General features: G+C 36.8%; 1 protein-coding gene across 3 annotated transcripts in view; it reads right to left on the bottom strand.

Moving 5' to 3' along the window:
* Nucleotides 1-21980, bottom strand: part of LOC113105418 (basement membrane-specific heparan sulfate proteoglycan core protein-like) — a 130342-nt gene that overhangs the window by 107264 nt on the left and 1098 nt on the right. For 2 of the 3 annotated variants that reach the window (XM_026266472.1, XM_026266473.1), the window contains exon 1: nt 3297-3419. The exons of the other annotated variant lie outside the window; for it this stretch is intronic. In XM_026266472.1, coding sequence (XP_026122257.1) covers nt 3297-3327 — 31 coding nt within the window. In that variant the 5' untranslated portion in view covers nt 3328-3419. Of the gene's footprint in view, nt 1-3296; nt 3420-21980 lie in introns of those variants that run through there. 3 annotated transcript variants of the gene reach the window in all.

The following is a 21980-nucleotide window of genomic DNA, read 5'->3' as shown; positions in this document are numbered from 1 at the left end:
ATGATCTGAAGAACACTGAAGGTGAACAGAAAATGAGATATACAGCTCTCTGTTTGCAGCACGTCAGTCGTGCTCATCAAGAAAGTGAGTGAAACACACACACACACGCGAGGGGAAGTCATGGCCTAGTGGTTAGAGAGTTTGACTCCTAACCCTTGGGTTGTGGGCTCGAGTCTTGGGTCGACAATACCACGACTGAGATGCCCTTGAGCAAGACACTGAACCCTCATCTGCTCCCACTGCTCTGTGTGTGTGTGTGTTCACAGTGTGTGTGTTCACTGCTGTGTGGGTTAACAGTGTGTGTGTTCACTGCTGTGTGGGTTTACACTTTGGATGGGTTAAATGCAGAGCACAAATTCTGAGTATGGGTCACCATACTTGGCTGTATGTCATGTCACGTTCAAACACACATTTTTATCAAATAATACAATATTAATAGCGGTTAACTTCTGAGATTTGGTACGATTGCGTTCACATCAGCAGTGAACTGTACAGGAGTTCACATGAACCGTACACCAGACCACCATTTTTTAGTGAACTCGGGTACGGTTCATGGGTGCACAGCCCAGTTCAGAGGACAGCGTTCACATCGTCCAAACAAACTGAACTCTGACGTCAACTGAACCTAGGTGCACACCAAAAGTGCTAGTGTGAAAGGCTGATAAATAAGGAAAAAAATTGCAAATGATCCTGTCTGTCGACATCTTCAGACATGTTTATGAATACTGTTTTATGCAGTATTTATGGAGCTCATGCAGGTTCTCCATCAGAACGCTGTCGTGCTACTCTCATAAATGTGCATTAAAGACTGACACAGAAGAGAAGAAATGATTAATTAAAGTTAATTTCATTTTCTTTGCACAAAAAAGTATCATAGCTCATAGCTTCATGAAATTACGGTTGACACTTCTCATGATGCCCTTGCTACGGTTCTAGGCCTCGGATGTTTCAGTTCCCTTGCAGTCTATTGAGGATCTGAAAATTCTCAAATGTAATGAAAATTTCTTAATTTGAGTCTGTTCTCTTATTTTTCTTCTCTTTTTCTAAGGTATTATGTGTTTGGGACGTTGTGAGGGTGAGACATTAATGACAGAATTTTCAGATTTGGCTGACCATCGCCCGGTTCCCCAAAACGTTCTTATCGCTAAGTAGTTCTTAACCTCTCTCTTAACGTTATGGCATGATTCCCGACACATTCATACGATAAGATTATCTTCTGTAAGTCACACTTTCATAAGGTTGTTCTGGACCATTCGTAAGCTCTCTCTTAGCGTTGTTTTAGCTCAAGACGCTAGTCGCTGTGCAGAAGTCTTTAGAAATCAGCGCTGCTCAGTACAAGTCAAACTATGGTATGTTGAAAATGCTGTGGCTCAACAATGATTTTATGGTTACATTTTAAGACTAATAATAAAATATGTTCACAATGGATACAGGCCTATTTATGAAGTTGACTTTATGTGGTATCAGAACTAATATGGTGGTAATTAGATCAGGCTATATCGTAATATAATTAAAGTGTTTAAATTGGCAATCACTTTTGATAATTAAAATCTGGCAAACAATTTAGCTCTAAATGGCTAAGCTATGTAATAATGGCTATTTGACAAAATTTAAGCCCTTTTGACTTTTTGCCTGACATGGCTATATTAAAAAAAAAATGGCCTCCCAGGACAACTCATTATGGAGCTGCTGGACCTTCTCAGACCTGGGCTTGCCAGGATAACGTGGCAGAATTTAGCTTTAAGTCCTGAACTCCAGCTGCTTGCAGCGCTTAATGTTTTTGCTACAGAGTGCTTCATCGAGGTCGTGGGAGAGGGCCATGGACTAAGCAAGACCTCTGTGTGGAGGTGCGTCCACACTGTCACCAATGCCCTTTTGCGCCATGCCGTGGATTACATCCATCTGCTGGCAACACGTCAGGAGTCCAGGAGGTGCAGCAGAGCTGTCATGCCATTGCTGGCATCCCCAGAGTCTTGGGCCTGGTGGATGGCACACTCATCCCTATCGCCAATTCATCAGTGATTGATCAGGCGTACATATAGCGAAAGGGATACACGGCCATAAACGTGCAGGTTATAGTGGACCATAGGGGTGTGATCTCCGACCTGGTGGCAAGGTCCAGCAAAACCTCAAGTTCCTTTGACGAGAAGCTTGGTGCCTTTTTTTACGTTGCTTCCCCATCATATTCTGTATCTAACTCTCTCTCTCTTTGTTCATTGTAGATAGGTTACTTTTTATTTAAAACATTAACCAATGGCAATCAATACCGCATTAAACAGAAGTAACTGCAGCTGCTTGCCAATAAATGATTGTAAAGTACCTTACCATTAATATAAAAGTGTATTATATAATTTTTTGAAGTCGTTAAACCCATGTCAAGAAGTGGCACAAGTGGCACAACGGGATAAGGAGGGTGGATGATTAGCGAGGGATACACAGCTTGTACAACTATCACAACATATCGTGTGAACATATTACTGACGATTTGATCATTTCATTTATAGTCTATATTTTACTGATAACTTAAACTATGTTAAAATAAATGTTACTGGAATAATTTGAGGAAATTTTCATTTGCACTGCAACGTGTTGTCTTTCTTAACACTGTATTGTACCTTCGCGTGAAGTGGAAAATCGATTCCTGAGCAATCGATGTCAACTAATTCAACACCTTCACCTTAAGAGGCAGCGTGTTAAGAAGCTTTCTAAGGGACACTTCGGGGAACACACTTAAGAACATAAACAACTTTGGTAAGATATATCTTTCGAGTCTTCTTAGCACGCTAAGAGTGAGCGTGATCGGGGAACCGGGCCCTGTACCTTTAAGTGTGACTTATCTGTCCAAACACTTTAACACAGACTTTAACATGTCATCACAATCTGAACAATAAAGAATACAGTTTGCAGACGACACTGATAGTGTTGTGAGCAGTGTCAACATACAGCGCTGTTATTGTGTTAATCCTGACACTGGGCCTTTTTTTACGACAACCCCCCAACACACACACACACACACACACACACACACACACACACACACTTCACTTCCTATCAATTCTGATCTGTCCTGTCACAATAAAGGTAAAAATGCCAGAAAAAGTCAATAGATAGAAGTTAGGTTAAAGTCACAAACCCTCCTACACACAGCACAACCTGCTGAAATTGATCTTCAACTGAGTACAACATATTAGAAACAGAAAACAGGAGAAAGTGTAGAAGAGGGCAGCCAAACTCAGTTCCTGGAGGTCTGCAGCTTAGTTTAAGATCTCAGGTATAGAATATAATAAAATACTTACAGAGAATGAGAGGCAGTGCACCGGAGCCCATACTGACACATTAATAAAAATAACTGCTGTCCGGTGTCATCTAAAACAGACACTTCCTGTTTAAACAGTCATTTCACACTTCAAGAAGAGATGAGGGAGGAGACGAAACTCTTTACAGAAATAAAAGGAGAAATAGGAAGAAAAAGAGATTCATTCTAAGAGATTTAGCTTCTTTTTTGTGTGCATGCAAGTTATTGTAGATCTGTTTCTGTACTTGAAAAGAAGTTCTTTCAGAATTGTTCTGAAACTTATTTCGTTGATTCACACAGTAAGATTGTAGGCCTTTTCTTGTAATTAAGCTGTACTTGTCAGCTGAAGTGCGGTTCATTCTGGTGAGATTGTGAGGAGCTCTCTGGTCTCAGTATATCGTCCAAAAGCCTTGTCTTCAACAAAACGACAGACAACTGCAGTCAAGACGAGCGGAAAAGAACAGCAGAGAAGAAAGCAGAAGTAAAACCAACAACTATCAGCTCAACGCCACACTCGCTTTACACTTTTATTAAGTTTCTTAAAGACCTCACTGAATCTGACAATTCACCCAAATCTGAAAACTGTCAACAACATGAAGTGACATACAGACTAGTGACCAATACTCAGAATTCGTGCTCTGCGTTTAACCCATCCAAAGTGTTAACACACACAGCAGTGAACACACACACCGTGAACACACACAGCAGTGAACACACACACTGTGGACTACTCACATGGACTACTTTGATGATGTTTTTCTTACCTTTCTGGACATGGACAGTATACCGTACACACAGCTTCAATGGAGGGACAGAAAGCTCTCGGACTAAATCTAAAATATCTTAAACTGTGTTCCGAAGATGAACAGAGGTCTCACGGGTCTGGAATGACATGAGAGTGAGTTATTAATGACATAATTTTCATTTTTGGGTGAACTATTGCTTTATTGGTATTTTAGATGACAGACTGAAGCATCTGTGACAGCGAAACAGAAGAGAGATAAAACTCCCCACACTGGGACAAGAGCAGAAGTGTTTCATCACCAGCACAGCACTTCCTGAGAAAGTGATGCATTTAGTGACGTGTTGATGCAGATGAGCATCACTGACCTACAGGGAAATAATTACCATTCTGTGATTAAGTTTAGAGGTTTCAGTTCCTCTTGAAGCTCTCAAACTGACAAAACGCTCAGGTCATTTCATAATAGTCAGTGTTGCATTGTCAGCTTTAGATGAAAAGGCAGATGGATCTGCTGCTGGATTGTGAGTAAAATTAGCTGAGTATAATTAACAAACAAAGATTTTTGAGAAGACAAGAGTGACACTGCAGGGCTCCAGACTGTATTCATTCTGTGTTGATCATTCTGGTAGCACGTGAATACAGCATTAGTGAAAACAGGCAGAGACAATGGAAGCTTTAGCAACAGTAACCTTAAAGAGAGAAAAGAAGCTCTTATGGAAAACAAAATATGACGCATGATGCTTACCTTGTCTGGAGTCTAGACGTTTACACCCAACGCGTTGGTATCGATCTCTCTCAGTGGTGTATAAAGTACCTGAAAGTCATACTCAAGTAAAAGTACAGATATCTCACCAGAAAATGACTTTGATATAAGCAAAAGTCACCGTTTAGAATATTAGATGAGATAAAGTCTTAAAGTATGTTATATTTATTGTACTTAAGTACGAAGAGTATTTTTTAAACCTTAAACGTACTATTATTTATTTACTATTTACGTATTAAAAGTAAAAGTGCACAGCAAAAAACATTGGGTTGTTTTTTTGACCCAACCGTTGGGTTACACATATTGGGTCACTGTGTTGGGTTATCTTAACATTTGTTGAATCATTTTTTTTTTTTTTCTCATTGGGTTATTTTCAGTTATAACCCAACTGTTGTGTTAAATATGTTTCCCGCTTCACTCAGTTCAAATTTTAACGGTCCAGTCAGAGACTCGGGTGGACATGAATGGCAGCCTCATGATTATTAAAGGTAAGTAACTGTTAATCTAATTTTATGATGTATATAACTGCTATAACATTAAGTAATGTGTCTGATACATTATTTTTTAAAATTATTCTTTAAAAACGTTTTAATTCCCTTTAGTCCGTTTTTTTTTTTTCTTCCCCAGAGAATCAGATCGATTGTAAATTAATGCTATTCCCGTTTGCTCACTAGCATTAATACATTAAAACATCAGCTGAAAGACTAGCAAAACTGTTAAGATAAGTATTACTTAACATTAAAAAAATGTCTGGGGAAATGTCAAAGGTCGACAAAATCATTAGTATTAATCTAAAAAAGGATTGGATCACTGAATGAAGCTGTTTGAGCGAGATGAGCTCACACATCAGTCATGCGACAGACACCAAATTCAGTGAGAAGCGTTTTAATTGCATTTTTTTATTTTATTGTTTTAATAAAAGCTCAAAAGTGTGACGAAAGAGCACAGCCATAAGGCAATCTGCTCTCTCAGCGGAAATTTGAACCAGTGCCCTAAATTTACTTAACGTTGCTTCAACAAAAGACGTTTAAGAGGGCAACGTTAGCGTAAAACAGAAGCCATTCGTCTTATTAGAAGTCAGTGCACCAGAACTAATTACACAAAGTGTTTTTATGGTTTATTCATATTGAATATTATGCATCTATTAAAATAGCCTCTAATTACAGCCATTTTTCTTACGAAGCTATGACTGATTGAGATGTTTTTAAATGTGCTGTACTAAATATGTTTATACTTATGTTGTAGAGTAGACAATTTATTTTTTTGTGATGGAAAAATTGCAACAATGGAATCTCTGCCAGTTAATTGAAACATTTCAAGGTAAGTAAACTATTTAAATTAATGATACATGCAAATTTTCAATTTTAATTAGACCTATGACAAGTTTCCAACTATTATGAAAAAAGATAAATGGGGTGAAATGATAAGTGTGTCGCTGCAACATTCCGTCCAACACAGCTTCCTTTCATTTACAGTGTACTTCTGTTCCTCCCTACAAGTCCAAACTTAACTAACAAATCAGTCAAATATTTAAAGGGTGGTAAGATTTACTCACATTAGTTAACCTACTACTAGTTTTTGATAAAGTGTTATAAATGTGAAACTTCCCTGATATTAAAAATTGCTAATTTCATGAAAGACTTTATTCATAATGAATACCAATAATTATGCTAAATAATCATGATTTCGGTATTGTTTATATTTTTGCCATAAATGAGCAGCTTTAACTAATTTCCTAGTTTATCTATAAATTATTTCTTGTTCTGCTTCATCTTATCACAGAGGAAGGAGTGGATGAACAAAGTTTTATGCTGCTGGTGACACCAGCATTACTGCACTAATCCCAAGAATTGTTCTCAGGGTTAAATTCAAGAAGTTTCATTCAGAGTTTTTGGGAGTAAGTTCATACTAAACCATGATGATTTCTTTTTTCAACATGTTTCAAATGCAACTGATCAATTTTGGGGGACACAAAATAACTTTTTGCACATCTAAGTTTGGTTCCTGGCATTAATAGTGCTAGCACTTACTTCAGATGCTGTGAGAATGGCTGCAACAGAACATGCAGTTATTTGTGATCATATAACAGGGACATATTAAAAGAAGATATTTCTGATACAGTACCTTCCACAACCAATAATTCCCACAACCAACATATTCAGGCACAGTCACCATCAGAAAACACAAATATATCAACAACATTTGACTCTGGGGCTGATGAGGAAACTGACAACTGGGATGATTTAGCAGAGGAAGATATCACATTCAGAGTGGCATGCTTTCTTGCAACGCTTAAAGCACAATCAAATCAAACCTATTCTGCAGTTAATTACACGGTGAAACACATATCTACTTTGATCACTGATATTGTACGAAACTTGCAGACTAAGACAATGGCTCTGTTGGATCGACTTGGCCACTCAGATCAGCCTGATGTCAGTACCCTTAACAACCATTCTGAGAGAGCACTGATGAACCATTGATGAACTTGGATTCTGACTATAAACAAATTAATTATTTTTCTGATACAGGATTTTTTATTAAGCCAGAGACTCAACAGTTTCCAGGAATTTCATATGTCCAGCGTTTGGAAGCATCTACTGGATGTGTGAAGGAGATAGCACTCCAGGACATCTTTCAGTATGTACCGTTGAAACCCACATTTCTGACGAATTTTCCATTCCACTCATTCTGTATAATGATGATTGTGAAACTGTAAATTCTATGGGTTCCAACACTACAGTTCACAAACTGGGCCTAATTTACTTTCAGATCAGATGTTTGGATGCTTGGCAGCATGCTTTCTGTTGGCCGTGTACAAGTCAGATAATGTCAAGACATATAGCATGGACATAGTTCTTCAATGCATCGCTAATGATTTGAAGGATTTAGAACAAAATTGATTCCAAGTTGAGACAGAACAATAGTGTGGCTCTGTAAAGGTTGGTGTTGCCCAAGTGTGTGGAGACAATCTTGCCCTAAACTCTCTTCTTGGTTTCTCTGAAAGTTTTGCAGCAAATAGTATCTGTCGTTTATGCAAAATTAACAAACCCAGTCTTCATACCCAGACAGCAGAGGATCCAGAGTTTCTGCACAATGCAGTAAATTACAACCAGGATTTACAGACCAATAATCCTCCAGAAACTGGCCTTAATCGAAGATGTGTCCTAGATGAGTTTGCATTCTTCAGCGTTGTTCAGAATGTCACGCCAGATATCATGCACAATATTTTAGAGGATGTTGGCCCACTAGAGGTGAAACTAATGCTGTCAAACCTTATAACTGAAGGCCACATTACCTTTGATACTCTCAACTATAGGCTCACAAGCTTTGATTATGGTTTTGTTGATAGATGCAATAAACCATCAGTCCTGTCAAACCAAGAACTTAAAAACCCCAGCACCACCACACGCCAGACTGCAGCACAAATGTGGTGCCTATTACGATTTCTTCCTCTTATGGTTGGTGACTTAATACCACATGACAACAAGCACTGGGAATTGCTGCTTCTACTGTTCTACAGAGGCCACAATATATCTCAGATGTCTTATTCAAGACCACCATAAACTCTTCAGGAACTGTTACCTCATTTGCATTTAAAGCCAAAACACCATTTTATGGTTCATTATCCATCTACGTTCAGAAAAATAGGCACCCTAGTCAACTTTTGGACAATGAGAATTGAAGCTAAAACATGTCACATGTCAGATTCCTGTAAGGAATGAACAACCAACACCAACAAGTCTAGACAATGTTTGTTTGTCTATACATTCTACATTATTTTACAGGATATACGAGAAATAACATCCTTAGAAAGGGACAAGCACCTAAGGCTCAAAGAGCGACGTCAGATGGTGCGTTGTTGGTTTCTCATGGAGAGATTTGCGTAAAAGTGAGTAGAAGTATTAAAGTATACTCACTTGACAGATTTTCTTAAATAAATAAAACTACACAAATAAGGTCTATATGAATGTTCATATGTTTGTTTCTTTGTAAAGCCCAACAGCTGAGATCAAAAAGAGATGGCGCTAACTTGGTGCCAGTTTCCTTGTTTGAAAAATAGTGAGGGACATGGATATGTAAGTTGTGCTAACACATAATGATTAAAAGATCATCACAAACTGGCAGTGAGAACCAGTCCCTACTTTTTGACTGATTTTTATTTATTTTGTAAATTTTTGCAGGAGGCATGGTATACACCTTAGAAAAGACTTGTTAGAAAATGATCATATTTTGAATAATAAATTCTGTTCTTTTTAACTTCTTATTCATCAAAGAATCCTTCCAGAACAATATTAAGCAGCCCAGCTTCTGATACTAAACCAGCATATGATAATGATTCTGAAGGATCATGTGACACTGAAGACTGGGGTAATGGCTAATGAACATTCAACTTTGACAGGAATATATTTTATATAACATTTTATATTTTAACATTTATATTTAACCCGTTATTTAAAATTGTAATAATATTTCACAATATTACTTTTTTTGTTGTTGTTGTTAATCAAATAAATTCAGCTTTGATGATAATTAGAAACTTCTTTAAAAAAAATCTTGTGGTGGCCAGAATTATTAAAATAATAGTATTTTCAGCAGCTAAAATGGTTTCAAGTCAGATATTTCTATCTTTTGCTGTAGTGTGGAAGTAGGAAATACCAGTTTACATTTCAAAACATTAATTTTGTCATTTGTCTTCATGTAACTCCAGACAGACTGATGGTGATCAGATCTCTGTGTGGGGCACTGGCTGTCGTCAGGGAAAAATCACACTGAATTATTACAATTAATGGCAAAAATGAATGTTTTGAAATGTAAAATGTTGTGAAATTTCCTACAGACACACTATAGCAAAAGATAGAAGTAAATGACTTAAAACCATTTTAAACTCCTGAAAATACTAGTGTTCTAATCATTTTGGCCAGCACTGTATATATTTATGTATTTCAGCAAATATATTTTAGCATGTCAGTATTATCACCAGTAAAAGATACATTTAAAAAAAATATATATTCTTATTTAAAGTTAATAGTGTAGTGCAGGGCTATTCATCTTTCCCTGGAGGGTCAGTGCACTGCAGAGCAGGGGCGGACTGGCCATCGGGATCATCGGGACATTTCCCGGTGGCCTGGTGGTCACTCTGGCCTGCGGCTGCCGCTGTGCACTCGATCAGGCTGACGTGCAATAGGCTGGTAATGTATGCAACTGCAAATTAATTTACAGTTTTATGAATCTACGAATCAGGCGATCGCAGAGTGAAAATGATACCACCACACGACTAAACAACAGCAAAGCACTGCCTAATCGGCTATATCCAGAGGCAGGCTTTATCTTAGAAAATCGCTCGCACAAAAAAATGAGCGTAAACGCAAAGGAGGAGCAGAGAGGGAACAAATGAAAAGGAGAAAAGCACTGGCCACAGACGCAGCAAGTTGTTGCAAAATCCCAGCCATATTCGCCAGTAAGGGAGCAGGGCAGAATTACATTTATATTTACTAGGGATGAGACGGTTCACTGAAAAAAATGAACCGCTTGGTTCTCCACACACGGTTCGGCACGCACTGGGATGCGGTTCAGCTTAAATCTGACAAAGCATCTGTAATATGGTTTACAGGGGTTTTCGGAACTGGGGGCAAAATCAGTACTGATTACCAGGGCCCCAAAGGAAGAGGGGGGGGGGGGGGGGGGGCTGCCTATGCATAGGGTATAGGATCTTGTGCAGCGCCCCTGATGGTTTACAATAAAAAAGCACATAAGGGACCGACAGCTGAAGTAGCCCTGCAGGGGTTCGATTGGATCCCTTACCCGAAGCACAAATCGGACAGGCCGACACAAACCGTCGAGCATCCTGCGCCATGGACGGCCACCAAAACAGCTGCTTGATTAACCTACAAGAACGAGTCGCTCCAGGGTGGCAAGCTAGACTAGAAGAGTGGCCCCACTGAAGTACACTAGTTCAGACTGACTCAGGTACAAAGAGCAGACCCTCTGAGCATCCAGTTGGAACAGAAGCATGGCGTTGTACCGCGCGGACCTTGGACCCTGAGGTGACCGCTCGGGATGCAAAATGGTCACCAGGAGGGTGGGACTAGCCTCAGCCTCAAAAACCCCGACAGCCTGTCAGGTTTACCATTCTTAGAGCCCGGGCAATAAGAAAACCTGAAACATCCGAAAAATAATGCCCCAGCGAGCCTGCCTAGAATTTATTCTCCTGGCGGTGCGAATGTACTCAAGATTCTTATGATCAGTCCAAAAGATAAACGGAAATCGCGCTCCCTCTAACCAGTGACGCCACTCTTCCAGGGCCAGCTTGACAGCTAGTAACTCCCTATTCCCAATGTCATAGTTCCGTTCAACGGGGGTTAAACAATGAGAAAAAGAAGGCGCAGGGATGTATTTTCTCGTCCGAAGTTGATCTTTGAGACAAAACTGCCCCCCACCCCCACCTCCGACGCATCCGCCTCCACAATGAACTGACGAGATGGGTCAGGGGTCGTTAGAATGGGGGCCGAAACAAATCGACTCTTAACGTTCTCAAACGCAGCTTGGGCCTGCGACGACCAACAGAATCGTTTCTTTGTGGAGGTGAGATCAGTCAGAGGAAGCTCGATTTGGCTAAAGTTCCCAATGAACCGCCTGTAAAAATTGGCAAACCCCAGAAAGCGCTGGACCGCTCTATGACTATCTGGGGTGGGCCAATCAGCAACTGCCTTTACCTTGGCGAGATCCATTCGGATCCTTCAGGCGAGAGAATAAAACCCAGGAACGGAACCGACGCTCACAGTCAAGTTGAGGAGTTCATGAAACATACATCGCCTCATAGAGCTGCATGGACTCGAACTTCTGGAACAGAAACTATTGAGGAAATCAACAGAGAATATCCTAGACTTCGAGACATTCCTGGAATGGTGAGTATAATGATGTGCAGAACAAGACAACCCTACAGATGTTTTCTGAAGTGTAGCCTGCAGCAGAAATACTACATTAATTTAACTAAATTTAACTAAAATGCTTAAGCTTATTCATTCTTTTGTTACAATCTACCATATATTAATTGCAACTTAATTTTAGGCAATAGGTAAGACATAGGTCATATATTTCATACAGACTTCAGATGCTTTCTTTTTTTCTTTTTTTTTTTTTTTTTTGTTAAACTCAGTCTCTCCAGGATTTCGAGATTTTAATGCAAAATCAAACAAAGTGCATACTTCAGAGCCTGCAATTTTTCTAAACTGCTGCAGATTTCCCACATAATTTGGGTCTACACTCGTCATGTGATGTCATCACAACAACATGCTTTCAGCTGATACCCACTTTGAATCGATCGCTAAACTTAAACTTTTGTATATGCCGTTGTTTCATCCCACTGTGACACACACACACACACACACACACACACACACACACACACTGAGGTGACATATTTTTATCAACCAGTTAAATTTGTCAACACTACTGGAGGTTCACACTTTTTATGAACAAACCCAACATGAAGCAGCATGATGTAATGAGTGAAGGAGACTGAATGAAAATGTAGATTCACTCTGAAACTGGGTCTCATTAATGCAACACCCTGTGTTACCTTGTGGAACAGCAAAAAAAAAAAGGGAAGTCAGGTTTTACATGTTTTCAAATAGCTGATCATGTTTTTGTGTCCGCTATGGTGTATATCTCACCAACAAAAAGGCTTCATACATTTTGTGTCATAAATACTGTTCTTAAAATTATTTTTATTATATTATAAAATAATAACTTGTTATAAGCCAGGTAAAGCTTGAAGTAATTCAATAAGTCAGAAAATCATGCAGCTTTTTAACCTTAAATAACATTTAAAAGACAATAAATAAATAAAAAATCATGTTTTTTTTTTTTTTTTTTGTTTAGTTATTGATACGCCAGGCTTTTATTGCCCATGTCATGATATAATGAGAATATGGAGGAGGAAAAACAGCTCATTTTGTATTCAGAAACCCGAAACTGAGCAAAAATAGCTACTTGGTGCACTTTATTATTCATATAGCCAATATATAAATTAATCTGGTTTTTATAACAGTATTCAGGACAACATTTATTTTTTTCTTTAAAATGTTTTTCACTGTTCTCTTATTATAAATTACACAACCCAGAGCAGTGAATAAAGACACCAGTTATAAAAAACAAGAAGCTTTATTGGCTTGGTAAAAAAAAAAAAAAAATATTGCAGCATTTAAATGAACATTTAACACAAATATACATAATAGAAGTACACAGCATATATATATATATATATATATATATATATATATATATAATATATATATATATATATATATATATTATATATATATATTTGTTCTATATTTGTTTACAGTGAAATAAAGTACTACTAATAATGATAATAAATAGACAATGATATCTTAATAACAGTCTAATAGAAACTTACATAAAATGATATAAATATCAGTCACTCTGTCTCTCAATGTCTTAGTAAGATGATATTTAATACTTTATATTACAGCTCTTTAGTTTCAAAACGTAATGCAATACAATACAATAATTACTGAGAAAATAAAAATATAATAATGTTTGGATAAACAGGTAAAGTTATTTCAATCCAGTAAATGTATAAAGCCCTTTTATTTGTTTAAAAAGTATGATACAAATCAGATGACAGAAGACAAAGAAGAAAGTTAATATTAATAAAAAATAAAAAAGCATCACCAATTAAAAACATGTGAAGATGTAATTTGACATCACATAACTGTTGTTAGTTTTATCTGAAACAAAGTCTGCTCCGTCTTATCTCTGGAGGTCTGTTCACTTAAAGTGTCATAATGAACCTGTTCCTCACATTCAGTAAAATGTTCATATATCAGATATTATTGATGTCTCTGTCTCAGAGTTTATTGACAATCAGGTTAAAACTGAATAAATCATCTCTGGGCTGAAATGCCATTAGTTTGAACATTTCTCATCCGTGGGTCTGTAGAAGAACTGATCAACTGCAGTAAAATGGATTGATTTTATTAACAGTTTTGTTTGTTTCCTAATTTAGGATGATATCTAGGATGAAATCATATGATAACATAATATAAAAAAATATTAAACATAATATACAAATAAAACTATTATAATACAATATAAAAAATAATTTATCATATGAAATCTTACGATAAATAACATTTAGGATGAACTCTGTGTAAAGTTATATACATGAGGCCCCAGGAGAATCAGAAACACTAAATTATCTGTGTGTGTGAGAGTGTGAATGTGTGTGTGTTAGTCTTGTGAGTTTCCTTCAGTCTGAGACTCCAGCATCCTGAGACTCTGCACGCGGTTTGAAGAATGAATGAAATCAGATTGAAGTTTGTTCCTCTGTTACAGCGTACTGGCTTTGATCTTCAGTAGATGTAACTGTGGCTCACACACATGCACGCACGCACGCACACACACACACACAGACACACACACGCACATACACACACACACACACACACATACACTTATGAATGAGCATCATCTGTTGTAAATACTGATTTATTACATAAAGATGAAGAGTAAAGGGCTGTCTGTCAGTGAATGTGAATCATTGGTAAAAGTGACTGAGATGGAGAGAGAGGGATCAGACAGAAGTGTTACCTCTCGCTCTGTAACATTTGAACAGCAGCACGACTGTCGACAGCAGATACGGACAAGCTGCCAGAAGAAAACTGAGGATGCTGAAGACAGAAATCTGACCTGAACCTGACAGAGACACAAACACATTATTGAGACACATTACACACCTAAAGACTTTCAGAAACTTTCTCAGGGAACCCAATGTTTTATGAGTAAATTGTCATTTTAAACAGGCAAGTATTTATCACATGATTTCCTCACCATTAACAGACAGATGTATTCGGTTACTGTCCTGTGATGAGTTTGGTCTCTGATCTCTCTGTCCTCTACACCAGTACTGACCCTGATCAGATGTAATTACTCCTCTGATAGTGAGAGTGTCTCTGTTTACAGTGTAACGATCAGACGTCTGTAACATTACACTGTCTGTGTCTTTATACCACTCATATCTCCAGTTACTGTGAGACTCAATCACACAGGTCAGATTGACTGTCTCTCCAGTGAATACAGGACTGTCTGGAGTCACAGTCAGTGAAGATCTGGGGAAATCTGGGAAGATAAAAGCAGACAAAGATAAAGATGAAAGAGATGCAACTCAACACTGTAACTGTGTATTATACATCTTAGCTAAACAGTTTTGTTGAGTTTTGGCTTCACTAAGTGGAAGAAAGTAGAGAAGTGTTGTCTATTTTTTAAAGACAGTCGATGATTTTGAACAACTCATGTCTGTCCATCAGGGCTGGGAAGGTTACTTTTAAAATGTATTTCACTACAGATTACAAAATACAAGCTATAAAAAGTAATCAGTAAAGTATTGTGTTAGATTACTCAGGTTTAGGAACTTCATCTAAATACTTTAGAATATGTTGAAATACTTAAGCTTTGTCACACAAAGGAACATATTAATTTGATGTGTTGTTTTTATGCTTTCCGACATCTACCAGCCACACTGTTACGAAGAAGAGTCAGAGGCGTTCTGATCCAATTGCAGCATTTATTCAACAGAATGGTCAGACAGGCAGAGATCAGGAAAGGCATCAGGTGTGTCAGGGATATCCAGAATCATAAACAGTAACGGGCAGAGATCGGGGCAGGCAGCAGAGAATCAGAGTCGAAATACACAATCCAAAGGTCAGACACGGAAACACAAACACAGGGAAAACGCTCAGAAATGTAAGACGGGGCCAAACAAGACTTTGTCGTGTGGTGGTGTGAGTATGCTGTTTATATGAGTGTGTGTGTGTATTAGCTGCAGTTGTGAGTCCTGAGTAGAGTGCCCTCTACTGAAGTTCATGGGCACTCCATCTGATGATCGTGACACATACGATTTGTGTTTTCTCTGCATTTTATTTTTAAAAACATAAATTTTCAACAGAATTTCTATGAAAAGCAAAAAACAATTGTCATTTAAATCTTCCAATCAATATAAATTAGATTTGAATACAATTACTGGGATTCTGTGCTGTTTCATGCTGCATTCAAAGCTTCAGAACTAATCCAAACACATGATAAAAGTAGCAACTGGCACAGTTGTCCAAGTTATACAATAGATTTATTTAATGAAGTTATAAAATAAATTTGTTTAATGAATGGACCAAACTTTTAATGAAAAAGAGCCGCAGAAGAATCGCTGAGTCAAAATGGACAGGGCTCGTTTCCCACGGCCACAAGCAATATCGTTATTAACTATGCTTTCGAGAAACACTCCTCAGGGGTCGCAACATTTCTAATTCCCTTGTATCCCTTCGGGCAGGCATTTTTCAGGTTTTGGTTGCCCAAAATGAATTTAACAAGCCCCCCCCAAAAAATTTTCAGCAATAACTAGTAGCATATCTGGATGTAATGATTCAATTAACTTATGATGCGATAAAGTTCACAATACAGATTACACCATACAATGTATTTATATATATTTATTCATGTATTTACTAAAATGACATTTAAGACAAATTATAAATGAAAATGTGTCCTTTTATTATTAGACAATAGACAAAATGCTGCATATTTCTTTGTGAAATAAAATGTTAAATAATAAAGCTTAATAAAACCTAAATCAAATAAATAAATAAAAAATCATAAAAATTAAAAGAAATATCAAAATATAAACAAAAAATGTTCTGTCTATTTTAAATCAGTGGAAAACATTTGAATTACTATCCAAACAAGATTCTAAATACATGTTATTTCGATTGTATAATTAAAAAATGTAAGATTTTACCTTTGTGAATGAGACACAGATGTCTCTCTCTGACAGCAGGTGACACTAATGGAACAGCAGGTATTTAAAGGTATCACTTGAATCGACAAGACTTAGAAAGAAGTGCAAACGATCAACTACTATCCGTTTCACTCCTACAAGCAAGTGAACAACGCAAATCACGTTAAGAATTGTTCATCACTATTCACGATAGTCCGTCGGTCAGGGTGGGGATATATTTTGGAGCCCGACTGGAAAACACAATAGCCCCAGGACGTCGGGCTAGCGATTTTACGATCTGTCCAGTTTGTGAACAATTGGTTCCCACACTGGTTTTGTTAATCAAAATAAATTATTGTTTTAAAAGATTGTCTCAAAATAATCATCTGTTCATGAATCGGATCATGAACTTGCATTACCGAGTCAAAGATGATCTATTCTTGAACATTTGGAATAAAGACTTGAAGTTCATCTGTAAAGCTCATAAAGCTATTGTTTGACTTTATGAACTTTTATTTCATGCATGATTCATATGGATCTGTGCCATTATTTGCACGGGGGTTACAGGGGTCATGACCGCCTCAAAAATCAGATCCAGCTCATATAACACCCCCAATATCATCAAATCATTCAGATTAAAATAAATATGAGATATTCCAAATTAATACTTTTGTTCATTTTCTTTATTAATTTCATTTGCCAGCAAGGAAGATAGTATCATATTTTAAATAATCTGTAATGTGCCCACCGCACCGACTACTTAGTATTACCCAACCTGCTTTCTCTACCGAGTTTGTTCACTATTTTGCGCAGTTGCTGCGATGAATGGTTGGAGAAAGCTGATGGAAAGATGAAAAGGACACTGAAAGGCTGCCAGACAATGATTTTTCATTGTTAGTCGACACCAGCCAAAAAAAAAAAAAATACAAATCCTGACCAAACAGAGGTACCCCTATTGCTAAATTAGCTGTTAAGTTAGTGTAGTACTTCTCAAAGTGTGGGTGAACACTGCTGGCGAATGGAGACATGACAAGTGGGGCGCGACAAACAGGTTTTGTGCCCATCTTTTTAATTCCTTTATTTATTGACCATACTCTCAAAACAAAACAAAGACACATTTAAATGTAAGTTATTGATCGTAGTATCACTTTATGGTTCCCATGGAGACGTGTCATTCATTGCTCTTCACACCGCAGCCACAATAGCACTGAATGATTGATGATCTGCTTTTATATCTTTTTTTATTAAAAATTTCACAAATATGTTTGCTATAGCAGGATATATCTGATATTCCGATTGTCAAATATGCGCAAGTGGATGTTTTGTTGTTCAAACACCTTTATAATGATCGCGTTAGTTGAGCTGTATGCACAACGTACTTTAGGTATCTATCTTATTAAAATACCTAAAAAAAAAAAAAAGGTACATACAGCTCAATTTGAGATTATTATTATTTGAATTTTTTATAAAAAATTTTTACTACATTTGAGTCTTATTTCATGCAAAGTGATAATATAATTGCACTTTCAATTTCTATATTTGAAAGTTTTTAATGCTGTTATTTGATGTTAAGTTTTTAATCAGTAAAAGTGTCACAATGTATTTCTAATACAGGAACGGCAAATTAGCATGTTACCTTTTACACAAGAAAATTATTCAATAAATAAATTAATGAATAAATATGCCGCGAGTTTAACCCCCCCAATGGTAGACCCAAAGTTTCGCCCGTGATCTGTGATGATGAGCATGTATCCTCAGGAGTTGCTAAATGAACAGCTGCTGCACACAGTTTTTTTTTTTTTTTTTTTCAACAGTTGCAGTATTGGTTGAAATCCCAAAACTGTGACTTAAATATTAATAAATGACATCAAAATAAAAGTAATAACTGTAATAGTAAAAATTTTAGTAATCTAAAATACTTTTCAGATGTAACTGTAATCTGATTACCCCCTGTTTAAAATGTAATTATAACGAAATACAGTTACAATTTTTTTTTGTATTTTAAATACGTTACATATATTTCATTACTCCCCAGCCCTGCTTCCATCAACTACAAGAGTGTTACTTCTGTTAACTTTGCTGTTTACAGCTGCTTCTCAATGAATTAGAAAGCCGAGGAAAAGTTCATTTATTTCAGTAATTCAACTCAAATTGTGAAACTCATGTATTGAATAAATTAAATGCACACAGACAGAAGTAGTTTAAGTCTTTGGCTCTTTTAATTGTGATGATTTTGGCTCACATTTAACAAAACCCACCACTTGACTGTATGTATTTTTCTATGTGTATATAAACTGTTTTCACTAAACATTAGTTGGAAACACCATTTAGGAGATGATGATATTAATCTTACCTGTCACAGTGAGAGAAACAGCAGAGCTTGATGAGTTTGGTCTCTGATCTCTCTGTCCTCTACACCAGTACTGACCCTGATCAGATGTAATTACTCCTCTGATAGTGAGAGTGTCTCTGTTTACAGTGTAACCATCAGACGTCTGTAACATTACACTGTCTGTGTCTTTATACCACTCATATCTCCACTCAGGTGTCCAGTCATATGTCCTATCATATGTCAGGTCATTTCTCCGTCTCCAGTTACTGTAAGACTCAATCACACAGGTCAGAGTGACTGTCTCTCCAGTGAATACAGTTCTGTCTGGAGTCACAGTCAGTGTAGATGCGGGGGAATCTGGGAAGAGAGAAGACAGAGCTCTTTCAGTCAGAAACATGATCTGATCGTCTGAGTTCCTGTGTTTGTGTGACACTGATGATGGAAATGGCCTCTCTCTATGTTTTTTTTTTTTATTATTATTGTTATTTTTTTGCTTCTGTTAACTAAATGTTTTCATTCAAGTTCTTCTGAGAACTTTAGATATAGTAGGCTAATAATTGTTAACCTGTTTTTTTTAAATGTGAATATGTAATGTTTGGTTAGTAAATAAAGTAAATAAATGAATGAAAACTTTCAGTGTAACTGTCACAATAATAAAGTCACATTGCGAAACAGTCCACTTTCTTCCAGCTGTATTTTCTCTGTATTTCTCTGTATATATGTGATCTGTGTTGGTAAAATGAGTTTGAATACACACAGATTAATTACGAGCTTCAGACAAAACAAGTGAAATGTCAATTTTGGTTGAATGAGGTTCACAAAAATGAGTTCATTAAACTCTGGTCTAGTGATCCCAATGCTCCGCATAAGCAGTTAAACATCTAAAAATGTCTTTATTTGTGAGCTTTCTAAAGTAGAAAGTATTTTTCTGCTCATTACTTCTCCTCAGCACAAGTGTGATGTTGTTGTAAAGCGCTTCAATCCAGCTGTGAATATTCAGAGCAGGTTATTATACATTATTTTCTGTCCCTGGTTTTGGTGTGGTAAAGGTAAAAGCAAAAAGTGTACCAACTGTACCTGGTCTACCACCGTTTTTGTGATGTGATGCATATTATCGTTGCACTAATCTGTACACAGGAACGTGCATATATTTTAAAGCAAAGACATAGTGACTCAAACACCTAGTGGTAGGAGTAGTATTAGAGAGGACTAGTTTTACTTGCAACTGAGTATTATTATTTAATTATTATATTATTATTTTAGCAATGTAAAAGTACTTGTACTTAAGTGCACTTTTTCAGTACTCTTTCTGCCTCTGATTTTAATAATCAAAAGACCCTTTTGTTTAATGGAAAAATATCCTGTATATTAAAAATGTTCTTCACTGAACCATTAGAGCAGGGGTGGGGAACGTTGATCCTGGAGGGCCTGTGTCCCTGCAGAGTTTAGCTCCAACCCTAATTAAACACACCTTAACAAGCTAATCAAGGTCTTCAGGATACAGGTAGGTTTTTCTTTTTCAGGGTTGGAGCTAAACTCTGCAGGGACACAGGCCCTCCAGGATCAACGTTCCCCACCCCTGCATTAGAGCCAATCAGAAGCTGTATTTTAATAGTGTACTTATAAGGGAAGTTCACACAGAAATATTATGATCTTCAAGTTAGGAATGTCAACGATTAATCGTTTGATCGATAATTTATGAAAAATGTGATGCTTTAAAGAAAATGCATAGCCAAAAGTAATAGTCCTAAAATAAAAATAAGTTTGTTTTCATAAAAAATGGGAAATAAGTAGTTATTATACTGCACTACCTGTCATGATGATTTATGACTTTGACCTTTGACCTTTTGACAGGTTGAACTTCCGGTAACCTTATGATGGATGGGCGGAACTTTCCGACTTCAAGGGTTAACCTATGACCTTTCCAAGCATCGATCATGTGGTTTTGACAGAAAGTTTTACCCTATTGACCTGTTAGTTCTAAATCATGGTTTTGACGGCTAGTTTAATCGGTACATGAAAGACTCCCCACGCATCGATCATGCGGTTTTGACAGAAAGTTTTACCCTATTGACCTGTTAGTTCTAAATTAAAACGGTATATGAAAGACTCCCCAATCATCGATCATGTGGTTTTGACAGAAAGTTTTACCCTATTGACCGTTAGTTTGTTTGAAGTTTGTGCCAGTTATTTGAAGTTTGTGTCAGTTAGCTTGTTTGAAATTTGTGTCAGTTAGCTTGTTTGAAGTTTGTGTCAGTTAGCTTGTTTGAAGTTTGTGTCAGTTAGCTTGTTTGAAGTTTGTGTCAGTTAGCTTGTTTGAAGTTTATCACAGTTATACGGTTATGTGTGTGAGTGTGGTTATAAGGCTTCTCCCCCCTCCCATTACATTTATGAGCGGTGTATAAATGGGGTCGGTGTGTTCTACATTTATATATATATATAAAACATCCTATAATTTATATATATAAAACAATTAAAGGTTGAAAAACATTTCAGTTATATAATTTATATAATCTAAAACACATTTTAATTATTTCACATTTATATATATAAAAAATTATATAATTTATATAATCTAAAACACATTTTAGTTATTTCACATTTATATATAAAACATTTTATAATTTTATATAATGTAAAGCGATTTAACTAAGGTGAAAAACATTCTGTTCTTTTAAAAAAGGTTATAAATTAAACCGTATAAAATATACTGAAACCGACTGTTTCAGATAAACAAGATCCAATGTTTATTTTTTATTTTTTTTTAGAGAGCAGAAAGGAGGTATTTTCACATCACCTTCCTGACCTGCAAGTATTCACAGCGTCTGTGTTTGCACGCCACAGTGCACACTCGTCGGAATTTACTACAAAATCATAATATCTTCAAAGCCATTTTTTTATTAAAACCTAACGTATCTCACGGCGGGAGTACATGTTTTTGACAGTTTCTGACCGGTGCATCTATGAATTACGTGGGCGAGCGGCTAGCATCTCTTGTACCCCTCTCTCTCTCCCTCTCTCTCCCTCTAATGCCTATGTACACACATTCGTCTC

Source organism: Carassius auratus, chromosome 7 (genome assembly GCF_003368295.1).
Source record: "Carassius auratus strain Wakin chromosome 7, ASM336829v1, whole genome shotgun sequence".
Classification (NCBI taxonomy): domain Eukaryota; kingdom Metazoa; phylum Chordata; class Actinopteri; order Cypriniformes; family Cyprinidae; genus Carassius; species Carassius auratus.
This window is presented reverse-complemented; position numbering and strand designations above follow the sequence as displayed.